This window comes from Medicago sativa, chromosome 4, assembly GCF_051527215.1.
Source record: "Medicago sativa cultivar Bolivia chromosome 4, Bolivia_mono, whole genome shotgun sequence".
NCBI classification, from domain to species: Eukaryota; Viridiplantae; Streptophyta; class Magnoliopsida; order Fabales; family Fabaceae; genus Medicago; species Medicago sativa.
In genome coordinates this window covers 98,703,484-98,717,993 of record NC_140752.1, presented here as the reverse complement: position 1 = coordinate 98,717,993, position 14,510 = coordinate 98,703,484, and the positions used below count along the sequence as shown (strand labels likewise).

Genomic DNA, 14,510 nt, shown 5'->3' with positions numbered 1-14,510 from the left:
TCTGTCTGTCTTCAGCACATACTTAGATGTAAAGAGTCTCTTCCATCTAAGCCTCAATTCTCGCTTAAGCGTGTTTTCACATTTGTCTGTTGACAATGGATTAATTATGTTAATATGATTACCATGGATTAATTATGTTTGTTACTAACATTTTCTCCTACGTACTACTTGATTAGTTCCAAATTATAAGCAATAAAAAATCAACAAATTTGGTTTAAAATTTAAACTAAATATGATCTATTTTTGTATATAATTTGGGACGGAGTAGAATATACAACATATATACAATCAATATTAATTAATTTTTGAGCAGTAATTAATTGTGTATCATGTGTGTGTGGAAGAATTCCATGCTCTTTCTTTCTCACATGCTTCCTGCATATGCATATAGTTGCAGGGGCTTCGAAATACTAAGTCTGTGGTTTGCTTTAATTAGCAACAAACAATTACTTATAATAATACTATATAGTAGATTAGATGCAACAGAGAAAATACACACACACACACTGGGTGAAGTTACTAAGATCCTGGAATATTGGCTGACCTTTCAAATTAATAATTCTAAACTAGAAATTGGTTTGTATTTCAACACACAGTCTACCTACTGAGTAAGCCAGATCGGAATTAAAAATGCATAAACAGTTTCTCTCTAGGTTATTTATTTAATTGCACGAGTTTTCTGTTCTTTAGATTTGATTCTATTATTAATATGCGTCAACCTTATAACAACATCATTCAAATAATGTCTTAGCTTGTCAAACTTTGCCATAATTTGTCCACTGTATGATATATTTGGTCTCAAAAAACCATTGTGCAAATACGAAATAAACATCTCAAAACAATTTGGATTCTCTAAAACAAGTAAAATAAAAATTAAATAAAATATCAAGGGTCGTTATTTTAATAACTTCATGATGATTAGTTATTATGATGTATATGTGACATATACCTTTGATTTGTTAATTAACAATTGATATTATTTATTTGATATTCTAAAGTGAACTGTTTATTTTAGAAGAACCAGATCCTAATTAGAGAGACCAAAAGCTAGTTTGTTTAAGTGGCAAGAAACTTGAGATTTTGATGAACTGACCCACTTTTTTTTTTGTTGAAGTTTTACATGTCAAATTGTTGTTTTTTTTACAAAGCTAAAGAGAAAACAAAACAAAAAGAAAGAAAAATTCAACTCTATGAAACCAAGTTTCCACATAGTCTGCGTAAAGTAGGTTCAAGATGTCGAATGGATGGAAGTGGTCGATGATAACATCAATGCTAGAAGAAACTCCTAGTTTGGCAAGAAAGTGTTTGTACAACTATTTTCTTTTCTAACGGTGGCTTCACAGGTTTGCCAAGAAAAAGGATACTTTTAGATTGGTTACTCGATTAACCGATTTAAAAAGTAGCAAACGATTCCGTTAACTCTTAGTCGGTATATTTACGACAATTTGAGGTGCTTGTGAGCAATTACTAGATGTCAGAAGAGCAATTTTCTAAAATGAGTTAGTAAATTATTGGGCAAATCCGCTTTAGCATCCCTAATTTTAATCGAACGCAAAAATATAAAAGACAGACTGGCCCACTTTGACAATAGTAGTTGAAAGGAAGGTTCTTAATAAATAGATTCGTCATTTTCATTAAGTATAGCTTGAAAATGCAGAAGCAGCAGAAGCATTTGAGAAAGATTTTGGGGGCCTTCTATGATCAGCTTAATAATAGTCTTGTTATTATTATTAGATAAATATTTATTGTATGTAACAGTTTATGTATAAACAAAACATTGAACACAGATAGGTTCCAAGATTGAATACAATTATAGGAGATGGAAATAAGATATTTGCACGTGAAATTGTTTGTGGCAATAATTCATACAAATATGATGCATAGCTAACCAGTGCAGTGCCTTTCAGGTAGTAGTTAGGTGATTTGATGGCAATAAGTGCCACAAAAGTTTTTGTCTCTTAAGAAGGCCAATGTAGTCTCATTCCCTAAGGACAAGTATTGTACTGTAATGTGTGAATCAAGATTTGGGCCCTCTCAAACGATGGATATAAGACAATGAGTACTCTTGAAACTTATAATGCAAGGGTAGATGAGTAAAATTTTGTAGGGCATTCGTTTTAGTTTTCCAAATAAATTAATAAGTAACTAAAGATGCAAGGGAATGATAGTTCCTTATACTTGAACACCTTCCTTTCAATTTTCAGCAGCTTAATTTGGTTCCACTTCCAGCTATTTGACAAGAAAGAAGCCTCTGCCATCTATTTTGCTGTGGTCCATAATTTACACCGTAAGGCACAGGGACTTCCAAAGATAATGGAGGGGAGGCCAAATTTATGGTTTTAAGCATGCATTCTTGTATTATAAATCAAAACAAATAAGTTTATATTTATACTGATAAAAAATCATGAGAATTTAATCATGTTACATTTATTCCATATATATTAAACTTAATGTATCCTTATAAAATCAATTTGTAAGAGGAGAATGCTATTTTTTTTGTCATCATAAATTTTGAAGGTGAGAATGAGATTTTCCCAACAGTGTAGTTGGCGGTTTTGTTTTCTATATGATTGCTTTATTCAGTTGTTTTTGCATTCTTAATCTGAGCACTTTATGTAGAAAATTGCTCAAATTCCTCAAAAAATAAAAAAATGTAGAAAATTGCTCTTCTCTCTTTTGTTTTTGCTTATCCCTTTATTAATTCAACGTGAATATTCATGCTCGGCATTTGTTAGCCTCCTCATGCTGAAAAATGTCGAGCGTAATTTAACTCATGCTGAATTAAGGAAATGATAAAAACAAAAGCGAGAAAAGCAATTTTCCTTTATGTAAGACTCAACAGCCACCCCAACAAAGAACACAGGCCGTATTGCAAGCACAACACCACCTTACTTGCCCTTTTTTTTTCTTTTATGTTCTACCAATTATTTGAAGGAAGAGTTGGTTAATAAATTATATGTAATCTAGTGATATTACAGGCAAAACATACATATATAAAGCTCATTGCAGAAAATTTAAAAATTATGAAGAATATGAATTACTTTACAATAGCTCAAAGGAAACAAAAAACAAAAAAATTAGCATGGTTGGATTAAGTGAAGACAGTTTCCCTGCTTTAATTATAGTACAAAATTTGACCTTTGTGAAATGGAAAACTTTATACACCAACACAACACGATATAATTGTGATTGCAATGTTTAGCACTCGATTGATTGGATGCATCGATCAAGAATTACACAAAGTATCAGCTACAATATCATAGGATATTATATGATTGTCTTTTGTTTGAACCTAATTGTAGCAACACATTAGGTACACAATGAAAAAGTTTGATAAAGAAGAAAATCCTTGGCATTTAGTGGAAGTTGAATGAAAGTGAAACGATTACGTTGTTGTCAAACTTAAAAGAAACACATGTAGCTAGGTAATAAAAATAAATGAATTAAACTTAACACTTGTCAAAGTTCCACGAGGACATACATACGTCACAGTCCATAAGCTTAAATCATGTACTAGGAGAACTTGATAATTATGAGAAAATTGAAAATGACAGGCACTTAGCATTTGATCATCCTTTGCAAATAAATAAATTGCAAGCCTAATATAAAAACAATTGCACCATTATAATTTTAACTTGTCCTTTTCTGGATGATGGTTTAAAAGATAAAATTCTCTTATTTTATTAGGCTTTATGAAGAACACTTATATTTTTGTTGGGGGTCATGAAACAAGCTAGTAATTCAATTGATCGAGACCTTGATCAGCCTAAAAGTAAGAACAAGAAAATACATAACTTACTTTTGCTTTATGGTTTCAATCATTTTATATTGGATTGTATTGTGGACTGATTAACTTCATGCAGACGTAGACTGAAAAAAAACAAAGGCCCCACTTGCTTTTGTTATTTGTGGACGAAGATAGCTGCAGCTAGTCGACACCTTTGTTTTTACTCTTTTAACTATTTATTTACTCTTGTTTTGGAATCCATGAAGAAAAATATTTCAAAGTCAACCTACTATTACTGAGATGCTTAAGATTAATCTAGCAATGAGTAAAAAAAGGAAGATTAATCAAGCAATGAGTAAAACATAAGTAGTACTATGCATATCTATCAAGACTATCGTGGCACCGTGATGATTAATGGAATTACTCTTTTTGACTCTTTTTCTTGTTTTTCATTAAGAAAATTGCTGTTGACACATTTGAAAAGGCTATGTCACACATGTAAAATACGGTTTTGTCCCCTCGACAGTTAACTGCCGAGTAATTTAAAACCGGCTGCAGTTAACTACCGAGGAAATCCTCGGTAGTTAACTGCCGAGGAAATCAGACCTTCTCTTTTCTTCTTCTTCTTCTTCCACTTCAATCCCTTTCTTTGTTTTTTTTTCTTTCGCAACCACAAACTTCTCCAAATTGATCTATAGCAGTCCTGCTTTGTTGTTTTGTACGTACAAGAAAAGTGAAGTTTGTGGTTCTGAAAGATATCTACCACATATTTCAGAGAGTTCAACTGTTATTTGTTAGAAAAGCTTCTTATCATGTCTGTATTTTCATTCTCTCCATCGTTTCAAGATACCCTTTCTCTCTAAATTTGTTATTTGCATTTACAGGAACAGAATAAAAAAAACTTAATAACTAAAACTGTACATCCTGCTACTTGATTTGCCTCATGATGGTGTATTTCTCGGTATAGATCCAATGAATATCCAATGCAAATAACTAATACGATTATGCTACCTTGGGAATTTCCACATACAAGAAAAGTGAAGTTTTTGGTTTTTACTCAAAAAAAAAAAGTGAAGTTTTTGGTTGTGAAAGAAAAAATAAAAAAAAGGGATTGAAGTGGAAGAAGAAGAAGAAAAGAGAAGGTCTGATTTCCTCGGCAGTTAACTACCGAAGATTTCTTCGGTAGTTAACTGCAGCCGATTTTAAATTACTCGGCAGTTAACTGCCGAGGGGGCAAAACCGTATTTTACATGTGTGACACAGCCTTTTCAAATGTGTCAACAGCAATTTTCTTTCATTAAAAACATTTTACTTTAGTAAAAAAATATTATTATACTTCAAAGAAAAAAAATATACAAAGAAATTATACTTTAGTTTTAGAAAGAATATTCGCTCTTCAATCCAGCAGTTAAAATTTATTGTTGAAATTTTAATAAGAGATCAATCAAAAAAATGAAGAAGCTAAAAAGGAAAAGAAATGATTGGAATAAAATGACAGGCAGAGGCCGGTGAAACACCGTGTGAGTAATAAACAGCGGCTGTCGGCACTGATAAGGTCACACCATGTGCACTCTCTTCATCACTATCAGACTGCCTAGTCAACTTTCAACGTTCTCCTCATTCTTGCATCTCTTTACAAGACTAATTTCATACTCATAAAATGTAATTTGCAAACAAAATTTGATCTTAAGTGATCAAGATGAGTTAGCCAGTATTAAACAATTGTCGTCGAGAAGTTAAAGGTACATCCAAACACTCTAGCGTTCGAGTCAGCATAAAACAAAGATTAAGGTGTTGAAGAGATAGAAGTTGTGTACGTTGCATTTTGAGTCAAGGAAGTATTTTATGCTTTATAGACGTCGATCAATAAGGAGCCGTTGAAGAGTGATGACGGGTACGTCAAAGACAACAATCATCAATGTTGAGCTCCAGTGACCATTCCTAGCCATTGAGGCTATAAGGAATGGTGAAGATCCGGAGCTAGCCGTGTCGAGGTGTTACATGGTAGAGAGAATCTAAGGCCGTTTGAGCTGGACCTCACTCAATGTATTCGAACCTATGTGTACTTTAGGCTTGTGTCGAAGGTTCAAGTCTTGGGACGATCAATAACAAAAATACAATAGTAAAATGTAACATTATATTAAAAAAAACATGGGTTAGTAGGCCAAACAAAAACCAATTTTATTTTATTTTTCAAGAAATTTTTGTTTTTATTTGGCTTATTAGGGGGTAAATCAAAACAATTTTTTTTTTTACAGGGGTGTTAGCCAATATATTTTACTAGCTGTAATAAATATGGTCAAAGTATAGTTGACCTAGATTTAAAGAAGATTCGAACAGAGTGTTGTATTGAAAGCAAATATGGGTTCGAAGATGGTAGAAGACTTCGATAGAGCAGTTTTCGAAGGTGGTTATCAACAGTTATTCTTTAAGTCAGTTTGTATTTTAAGTTTGTTTTCAAATAAGTAAAACTGTCGACTTGTGGCAGTTGTAGTTTGAATTTCAAAGAAGTGTAGTTATTTCTAGACTTAGTATAAATAGTAGTTTTTCATAGGAAAAACGGGTCACAATTCCATCATACAAACTTACACTCAAAGTATCCGTATGGAAGCGAGAAACGAGTCACAAGTTGCAATGTATGAATCTGTGTACCAACTTTTATTTAATCAATACAATTTACCCTTTTTTCTTTAAGTGTTCTTGCACTTTACTTTGTTAAGTTCGATTGAGTTCAAGTGGATTGAATTCGATTGTTTTTATTGTATTTCTTACATTTTCGACACCAAAAACACAGAATTTCTAACAACAAGAACAAACACAATATGTCTAAGATTTACTGGTTGATCTTGCAAGTTACCATTTGTAAACCAGCGGTTGTTTACGAAAATCCAACGTAAACAAGGGGGTAAATCAAAAAAAAAATTTAGAGGGGAAAAACCGGAAATAACCTATATTACAGGGGGTAAAGACCTATTAACCCAAAAAACATTATAGTAATTGTTAATCTAAAATTATCTGTTCAAATCAAATTTACACCATTACTTCCCACAAATTAGCATTGTACTTTTTTTTTAAAATAATAATCTATTACATATAATTTATCCCCTCAATCCAACCTTTTCCTTTTTGGTTGTAGTTCAGCACCTTTTGTTGTATTGGCCATCAACGAACACCACCTCTGGATTATGTGTTCTTTCGCATCACAAACAAATCAATGTATAGCTTTTAGAAGACCACAAGAAAAGGTGACAATTTTTGTATTCATCTAAAATTTTATTTGTTTTTCAATTTTTGCGCCTTTTCAAAAATTGTTTGTCGATGAGAACGAGAGGAACTGGACAGAGTGGGTCCCTTGATATTGAAACAAGCTTGTGGGCTCTATTCTACTTAATGGGCCAAAGCTTGAAGCTGAAAGCCCAGTTGTGAGTGACCTTTGAAAACAACTACCATAATTTATTGTTGACAAAAAAAAAAAAAAGCAATAATGATTTGCTTAAAATTGCATGTGTGGCCTAAATCACGTATGGTAATGGTACGTAGTATGTAATATGACACGTTTGAAACTATTGAGTTATTAGTATAGGAAAAGAGACAGGAGTGCGGTCCCGTATTAACAAGTCATGGACTACAATTTGCGAGAACTACCACTAAAGGGATAGATGGTGATGTAACTGAATGAATACAAAATACGAGAGCATCATTTTGGAACCATTTCTTACTTGTACGTCAAATTATAAACATAATATGTCTCAAGTCTCAAGCCAAGGACTATAATTTGAATACTGAATTTTGCAACCAAATGATTTCTTAGGAAACTGGCTAATGTTGTAGTAAAAGTAAAACTACCAACAAGGGTTAAAACAAATACATAATAAAACTATCAATAAGGGCCGGTGAAGCGAAGAGACTAAACTCATAATGTGCAGACCAAAGTTCGAATCTTAATTATGAATGTCTGCTCTTAGTGATCAATGATGTCTTAAATATGATTATTTTTAATGGAGCGAATCTATGGAAAAAGAAAAAATATACACTAAAACTAAAACGTGTGATATTTGACACTAAAATTTTGATTTTTGAAAATCATTTCTCTTTTGAAAATCTTAGCCTACCGACAAATAAATGGCAACAACGTATGCATGGCAGTTGAAAAAACGGGTAATTGGTGTACCATTACGATAATGATTGAGTACCTAGAGTCTATGATATACATTTAAAATTGATCGTGAGTTATAAAATACTACCTCCGTCCCTAATTATAAGACCCTTTTGAGAAAAAAATTTGTCCCTTTTTATAAGACCCCTTTGGTATTTCCAAGTACATTAATTATTTCTTTACCAACATACCCTTATTTATTTTGCATCTTTTTCTTCAATCAACAATAAATATTATGTTGAAAACATAAATTAACTCTCTCTCTTAAGGATAAAATTGTAAAAACAATAGTAATTATATACAAATTTAATACTACAACCAACTTTCTTAATCTCCGTAATTTTTGCAAAAGACTCCTATAATTAGGGACGGAGGTAGTACATGTCTATAGTTTAATTTACTGAGTAGTACAACCATACTCAATCACATTAGTTTTAAATACATGCTTGTACCCCAAAAAAAAAAGCTTTAAATATCACGACTGAGATTTTGCAACTAGATTTCAAATAGATGAAAATATTTGTGCAACAAACAAAATATAATGTTTCTTCTAAAATAATATATACAAGGGTATACTGTTCAACAACGTTTTAACGAATAATTTTTTTTAATAAAATTCACGGAAACCCCTAATATGGTCCTTAATATTAGGGGTTCACCCATGATCCTCTTAAAATTACCTTCAACAGAAGGTTTCAATAAAAAATATTGTTTCATGGTCCACACAGGAAAAAATCATTTTTAAAATGCAGCAATTGATATTACTTTTGTGCCCTTCCATTTAACACAAAAAACCCAGCCATTTCTCCCCTCTCTTACTCTTTCTTCATCGCCAAACCTTCTCTTCTTCCCCTTCATCTTCATCGATTGATTAAATCCTCAATTCTCCGTTTCTTTTCCATCAACAAAGAAGTCTTGGAAATTTTGGAGGGTCTAAGTCGGCAGTTGCTTCATATCAAACAAATTTGAAACTTGCAACACTTTCAATATGTTAATTGCAAACTGAGACATGAACTTGGTTGCTGAATCTTCATTCAAAGCTGACGATGGATACTGGGGTAACCTCACGATCTATTTGTGAGCTACATTCTTCTTTGTTCCTACAAACATTTGTTTCCACCGTTGATTAACATTTGGGTTTGGAAGGTGAAAATGTGAATTTGGGGGTCTCTTTGTTGCGTTGTACGACTCGACGGCTGGCTCATGAAAGTGATGAAGAATGAATTTTTTTTCTATTTGATCAATGCATGAATTGACCAATGTTCTCAATTGGCTATATACCCTTCTAATTTTATTTTGTGTTTTTCTATTTTTTGTTTGATTAATAACTGTGAAAGTTTAGTGTTTGATGCTTGTTTATTTGTTTTTGTGAAATGTTATAGAAATCGAAACAATATCAGGATTCACAAACATGATTCCTTCATCACCCAGCCATATGTCAACATTTCAAGTTCATGAACCTTTCACCCAGAGAGCCATCAACAACAACAACAATGTGTAGACCCATCTTCAAATCAAGACAACAATATGAATCACCTTGAATTGTTGATTCATTAGTTTCTAAGGCATTTGTTGTGAATCACTTTCCCATATTTTGGGTTTTGTGATGTTAATGGGAGAAAAAAAAAAAAGGGATAATTGGAGATTTAATCAATCGATGAAGGAGAGAAGAGAGAAATGGTTTTGCACTTAAGGATTTGTTGTTAAAAGGCACAAAAGTAATATCAATCCTTGCAGTTTAAAAATGATTTTTTGGTTGAAATCTACTATTGAAGGTAATTTTGAGAGGACCATGGGTGAACCCATAATATTAAGGACCATATTAGGGGCTTCCAAAATTCACTATTAGATTGAAAGTTTATTTCATAAAAGTTATCCATGTAAAATTTTACACAAATCATATGAGACAAGGTTTTTTCATGTAAATGCAATAGTCGTTTATTTTTCATCTAAATGTGAAGAACCATAGGATCATACTCATAAGGGAGATGGACAACATAGCTATATTCATGAAATAAAAGCTCATCGGAAAGCTTAATGATTGATAAAGATAGTGATTTGTGTAGATGAAATTCCTATTTATAGAATTCAACTACATTAACCGAGTAAGTAACTCTAGCTAACCAAATAATAATAATATCAGACTCCAACTATCTTAACTAACCAACTAATAAAAAGTATATTTAATCTTTTTTAACAACCTTAATTCAAACGTTTCAATAATTTATTAAACAAATGTTGACCTTATAACAATTCCAACGGTGAATGAACTCTGATTTTTTTTTTTTTTGAACTAGAATGGTAGTGATGTTTTCTTTCACCACTTTTGCCTCTTTTTGTATAAAATTAGAGATTTTAATCATCGTCAACTTTTCATGTGAATATAATCCTCACTTTTGAAAAAGCAGAAATTAAAAGCTTGAATAATTCATACCGTAAGTCATAAAAGGAAAAATAACCCCTATATTAAAACTGAAAATAATACTCCCTCCGGTGTCAAATGTAAGAAACTTTTCACTTTTTAGGTTCATTCAATAATTGATGTATGTGGTCCATGGACCACATACATCAATTATTGAATGAACCTAAAAAGTGAAAAGTTTCTTACATTTGAGACCGGAGGGAGTATACATTACATTTCCCTTCAATAAAAAATCTCAATTGTGCACGATCACCATTTTTTGGGTCTAATCAAGAGGACTAACACAAGCGATATCACTTACACGGTTGTAGTTAATAATTCTCGCTTCGTACCATAACAGAGTTCTCACCAACATACATGATATATATTCACTTTCACCTTATTTTGTTGTATCACCTTCTTCTACTGAGAAGAATACAAGGCAAGATATTTTTGGTAACAAAAAATCTGCACTCCCCATAAAAACAAGGACAACGGGGAGAATTGAAAGAGTAAGATTTACCTGTGCTTTTTCACAGTTTAGGAAAGAAGAAAAGGGATGAAACCCACCTCAACTTAGTCTTAGGTTAATAAAACATACCATTAATCTTCAGGGCTATTAATGAAAAACGTGATGGATATGGGATAAATTAAATAGTAAGTACAAATAGCATTAACACAGCATAAGAAAGCTTTACTTCAAAAATCGGTTGCCGATATGACATAATATTCGTTGGATTGGTAACCAATGGTTAGACCACATAATATTCGCCGGTGGTTTTATAATCACATCCCTTCATTGCTCTCCCAAAATGAAATCTGCATGCATGGCAGATTTTGCAGAAATTAATTGAAGTGCAACCTAAAACAGAGAGACTAAAGCACACAAAGATCTATATAAAACTTACAAATAGATATGAAAAGTCAATACCTCAAAACTATTGTTTTATCAGAAAAGATGGAGCCAAGATACTCTTAAGAAAATAAATCAGAAAAGATGGAGCCAAGATACTCTTAAGAAAATACATCAGAATCAATTTGTTGAATGTTGGGAAAGATTTCCCTTAGGATGGCAGTATAGTTGGGTGACTTAGCCTGCAGGAAAGAAAGTCTGGATTAGTTCTCATAGTCATGTAACTGAAGAATATTTAAGAATGAACATCATCGTGATAATTTAAGCATGTTATAAACAAAATCAACCAATATAGTATACAACATTTAAACAAACAAACGACTCTAAGTTAAGGAATGCCGCTTTGCATTGAGAAAAACCACATTCATGATAAGCAGAAAGATGAAGGGAAAAAAACAGTTTGCCATCGACCTCGTAGGTAGTGATAATGGAGACTAATATGCTTTAAATGAATGAAAGTGCAAGATTATGCACACTTCATGGCTAAAATTTCCCCAACTAGATCAACTGATAGTGGAAACTTTCTCAAAAACAGAAAAAAAAAAAAAAAAAAAACGATAGTTGAAACTGATGAAAATTGCACGAAAAGGCTAAATAAAATCCATACACAAAGGTTATTTTCTAGGTAGATTGTGGTAAGCTTCTCTCTTGAACCAGCGACAGCCTCAGCAAATCCTTCGATTGATTCTATTTGGTTGTCATTAAGCCACAAATCTTCTAATCTGCAATAGATTGAACAAGACAATGAAATTATCAACTCAAGGCCGGAAAATGTTTATTTAGAATGAGGGAAATGGAGGAATAAACATACTGTGTTAGGTTATGAATGTCATCCACAGAGGTTAGCTTATTTGATGATACATCTAAAACCCGGAGATTGGCTAAAGATGACAAGCCTTCCATTTTAGTGATACCATTGTGACTCAAGTATAGTTCTTCTAGAGCTATGCAACCCTGTATGCCAAAAAGTTATCAGCTATAAATGAAATTAATATGACATGAAAATTTGCAGAAACCCCCAGCCCTATTTACCAATAAGTTCAAACTGAAAGCAATCTCTAATTTCAATTGATGAATGGCTATTTTCTGGAAATGTGGGTCAAAATGATGAGATTTACCAGAGGAATGTAAGTATTAAGAGGACTTGAAATATTTCCTCGACATAATGATGATTTATTTCTTGCTTGGATATTTGGTTCAAGAATTTCATATTCCAAAGTATTATTATCAAGTATTTATCACTCACTCAAATTGGAGAATTTTAAATGATCTTTCAAGAGGTAGAATTGGTGATATACTTCACCAGACTGTTCCTTTAAATCATTTTTTTTCCTCTTGCTCATGAATTGCATCTCTCTATCTCTCTGCCTTGTCAGAATGATGACTCTCTTAACTCTCAGCACTGTGTTTTTCTTTCTGTCACGTGCCAGCGTCACAACAACGCACATAGTATAAAAAAGGACAATGCAGTAGGGAAGAAGACCCCTAACTACCCATAGAGCAAAGCTCCTTCAGAGAAAGTATTTCTCTGCCCAAACCTTACAAGGTTGAAATTGAAATTTCCGCAATGATCCCCCTTCTCGCTCTCTATTCAGACCCTATATAACTGACTCCCCTAAGTTGGATAACACACGCAGTCCTTGCCATGTGCCACATCAGCATTTCCTTTTTTCCCTCTTTATTTTTCTTTAATAAATCCCCACATTGTGGGTTTGGTGGTCCTAATACTTTCACTGCATATTTTCAAACTGGTGGTAAATAGTAGTTATATATAGCAGGAATGAGATGTAGATTGACCTACAATTTCATACCTCAACTTTTACCAGTCCTTATAGTTGAGATTGATATGAACTTGGGGACCACGATAAATTTGGATTCACATTAATTAGCACTGGCAGTGCTTGGCTTCCAAATTTTTCCCATATGTTCATGTTTAAATTTAAAGCTCATGTTATCACCTCCATTTATACGCTAGTATAATTTAAATTCCAGTATCTTTTCATACAATAAATAGAATCACAAGCATATATTCCTCCAAACAAATGATTTTACAAGTGAAAGTAATTGAATATATGAAATTTAATAATATCCCTATTCCCTGTATTCACAATTTCCAATAATTTTGAAATTCTCCATATAATACAGGGTAAGATGATTGACAGTAAACTGTTGTAGCTATATAACTATTTTAAAGGTGTAAATCTGTTTTTTCTCCCTCCATATTAAGCCAATCGTAATTTGAATTTGTTTTCCTACCTATTCAATTCTTAAATGTAATAAAGCAAGTAAAAACTCAGCATACCTCAAATCCTATCATCGAAGTAAGACGATTGCTTTGCAAACTAATCTTCTTAATGCATTTCAAACCACATAGATTCACAACTTTAATTCGATTACGTCCAAGCCATAACTCCTGCAAATTCACCAGGGTCTGCAAATTCTCCATCACCTAAAAAAATAAAAAATAAAAAATCAAACTCAACATTATAAATACAATAGCAAAAGGATAAACACAGTTGATTAACGCCATAACATTAACTAACCCGTAATTTGTTGGAACCGAGTTCCAAAATCTGCAAATGATGAAAATGTTCAATCTCCTCAATTTTGGTAACTTCATTTTTTGACACATAAAGCTCTTTGAGTGTGTTGCAAACCCTAGCCACACCATGTAACGAAGCAATTTCGTTGAAAGACACATCAAAAACCAAAAGCTTCTTAAATATGCTTACATCAGGAATATTCTTTAATTGATTATCACGCAACACCAATTCCTGAATAATAAAAAAAAAAAACACATTTCATTTCAGCAATTCAAACGCATCGAAACAGAACCTAGGAGAAGAAAGAGGGAAAGTACCTCGAGAGAGGAGAGGGTGTTCCAGGAAGAGAGAGGAACGACGGCAGCGTCGGTGATTAGGTTTTGACGGAGAGAGAGTTTTTTGAGATCGGAGAGTTGGGCGATGCGAGGGTCGAGAGTGGATAAACGATTGGCGGTGAGGTCTAACTCGGTGAGGTTAGGAGGTAATTCGACTGAGTCGAGATCGTGAAGCTGGTAACTGGTGAGATCCAATAAGGTTGATGATTCGTCGTCGTCCAGATCTGTAGCCGTTGTAGTTGTTGTTGATGATTCCATTGTCACTACCTTCTCCCCAATGACTAAACCAGATTATTGTTACAAAATGAAAATTAATTTTGTTTCTCTTGACAAAAACTATTTTTTTTAAAGCTTCTCTATCCTATCTTTATTATAAATATTTGGCTTGATGATTTTTGATAGTACACGTGTCATGCAAAAATTTTAAGGAGCATT

At 32.8% G+C, this 14,510-nt stretch overlaps 1 protein-coding gene across 2 annotated transcripts; it reads right to left on the bottom strand.

The window, feature by feature from the left end:
* Nucleotides 1-10,647: 10,647 nt before the first annotated feature.
* Nucleotides 10,648-14,375, bottom strand: LOC146934507 (Leucine-rich repeat (LRR) family protein). 2 transcript variants are annotated; one of them, XM_085706402.1, is made up of 8 exons: nucleotides 14,058-14,375; nucleotides 13,741-13,971; nucleotides 13,500-13,646; nucleotides 12,009-12,151; nucleotides 11,805-11,919; nucleotides 11,310-11,379; nucleotides 11,216-11,270; nucleotides 10,648-11,103 (listed from the first exon to the last, which is right to left on the bottom strand). In XM_085706402.1, exons 1-7 carry the CDS (start codon nucleotides 14,331-14,333, stop codon nucleotides 11,260-11,262), a joined length of 993 nt encoding a protein of 330 aa, XP_085562528.1. In that variant the 5' UTR covers nucleotides 14,334-14,375; the 3' UTR covers nucleotides 10,648-11,103; nucleotides 11,216-11,259. The 2 variants fall into 2 exon arrangements, with proteins under 2 accessions (XP_085562528.1, XP_085562529.1); XM_085706403.1 differs by having other exon boundaries at nucleotides 11,216-11,379.
* Nucleotides 14,376-14,510: the final 135 nt, after the last annotated feature.

Coding starts and splice junctions, on each gene's coding strand:
- LOC146934507 (XM_085706403.1), bottom strand. CDS start 14,333: ATGGAATCATCAACAACAACTACAACGGCTACAGATCTGGACGACGAC. Junction 13,647..13,740: donor TCGGTTCCAACAAATTACGG/GTTAGTTAATGT, acceptor TTATTTTTTTAG/GTGATGGAGAATTTGCAGAC. Junction 12,152..13,499: donor CTTCGATGATAGGATTTGAG/GTATGCTGAGTT, acceptor TTTGGCATACAG/GGTTGCATAGCTCTAGAAGA.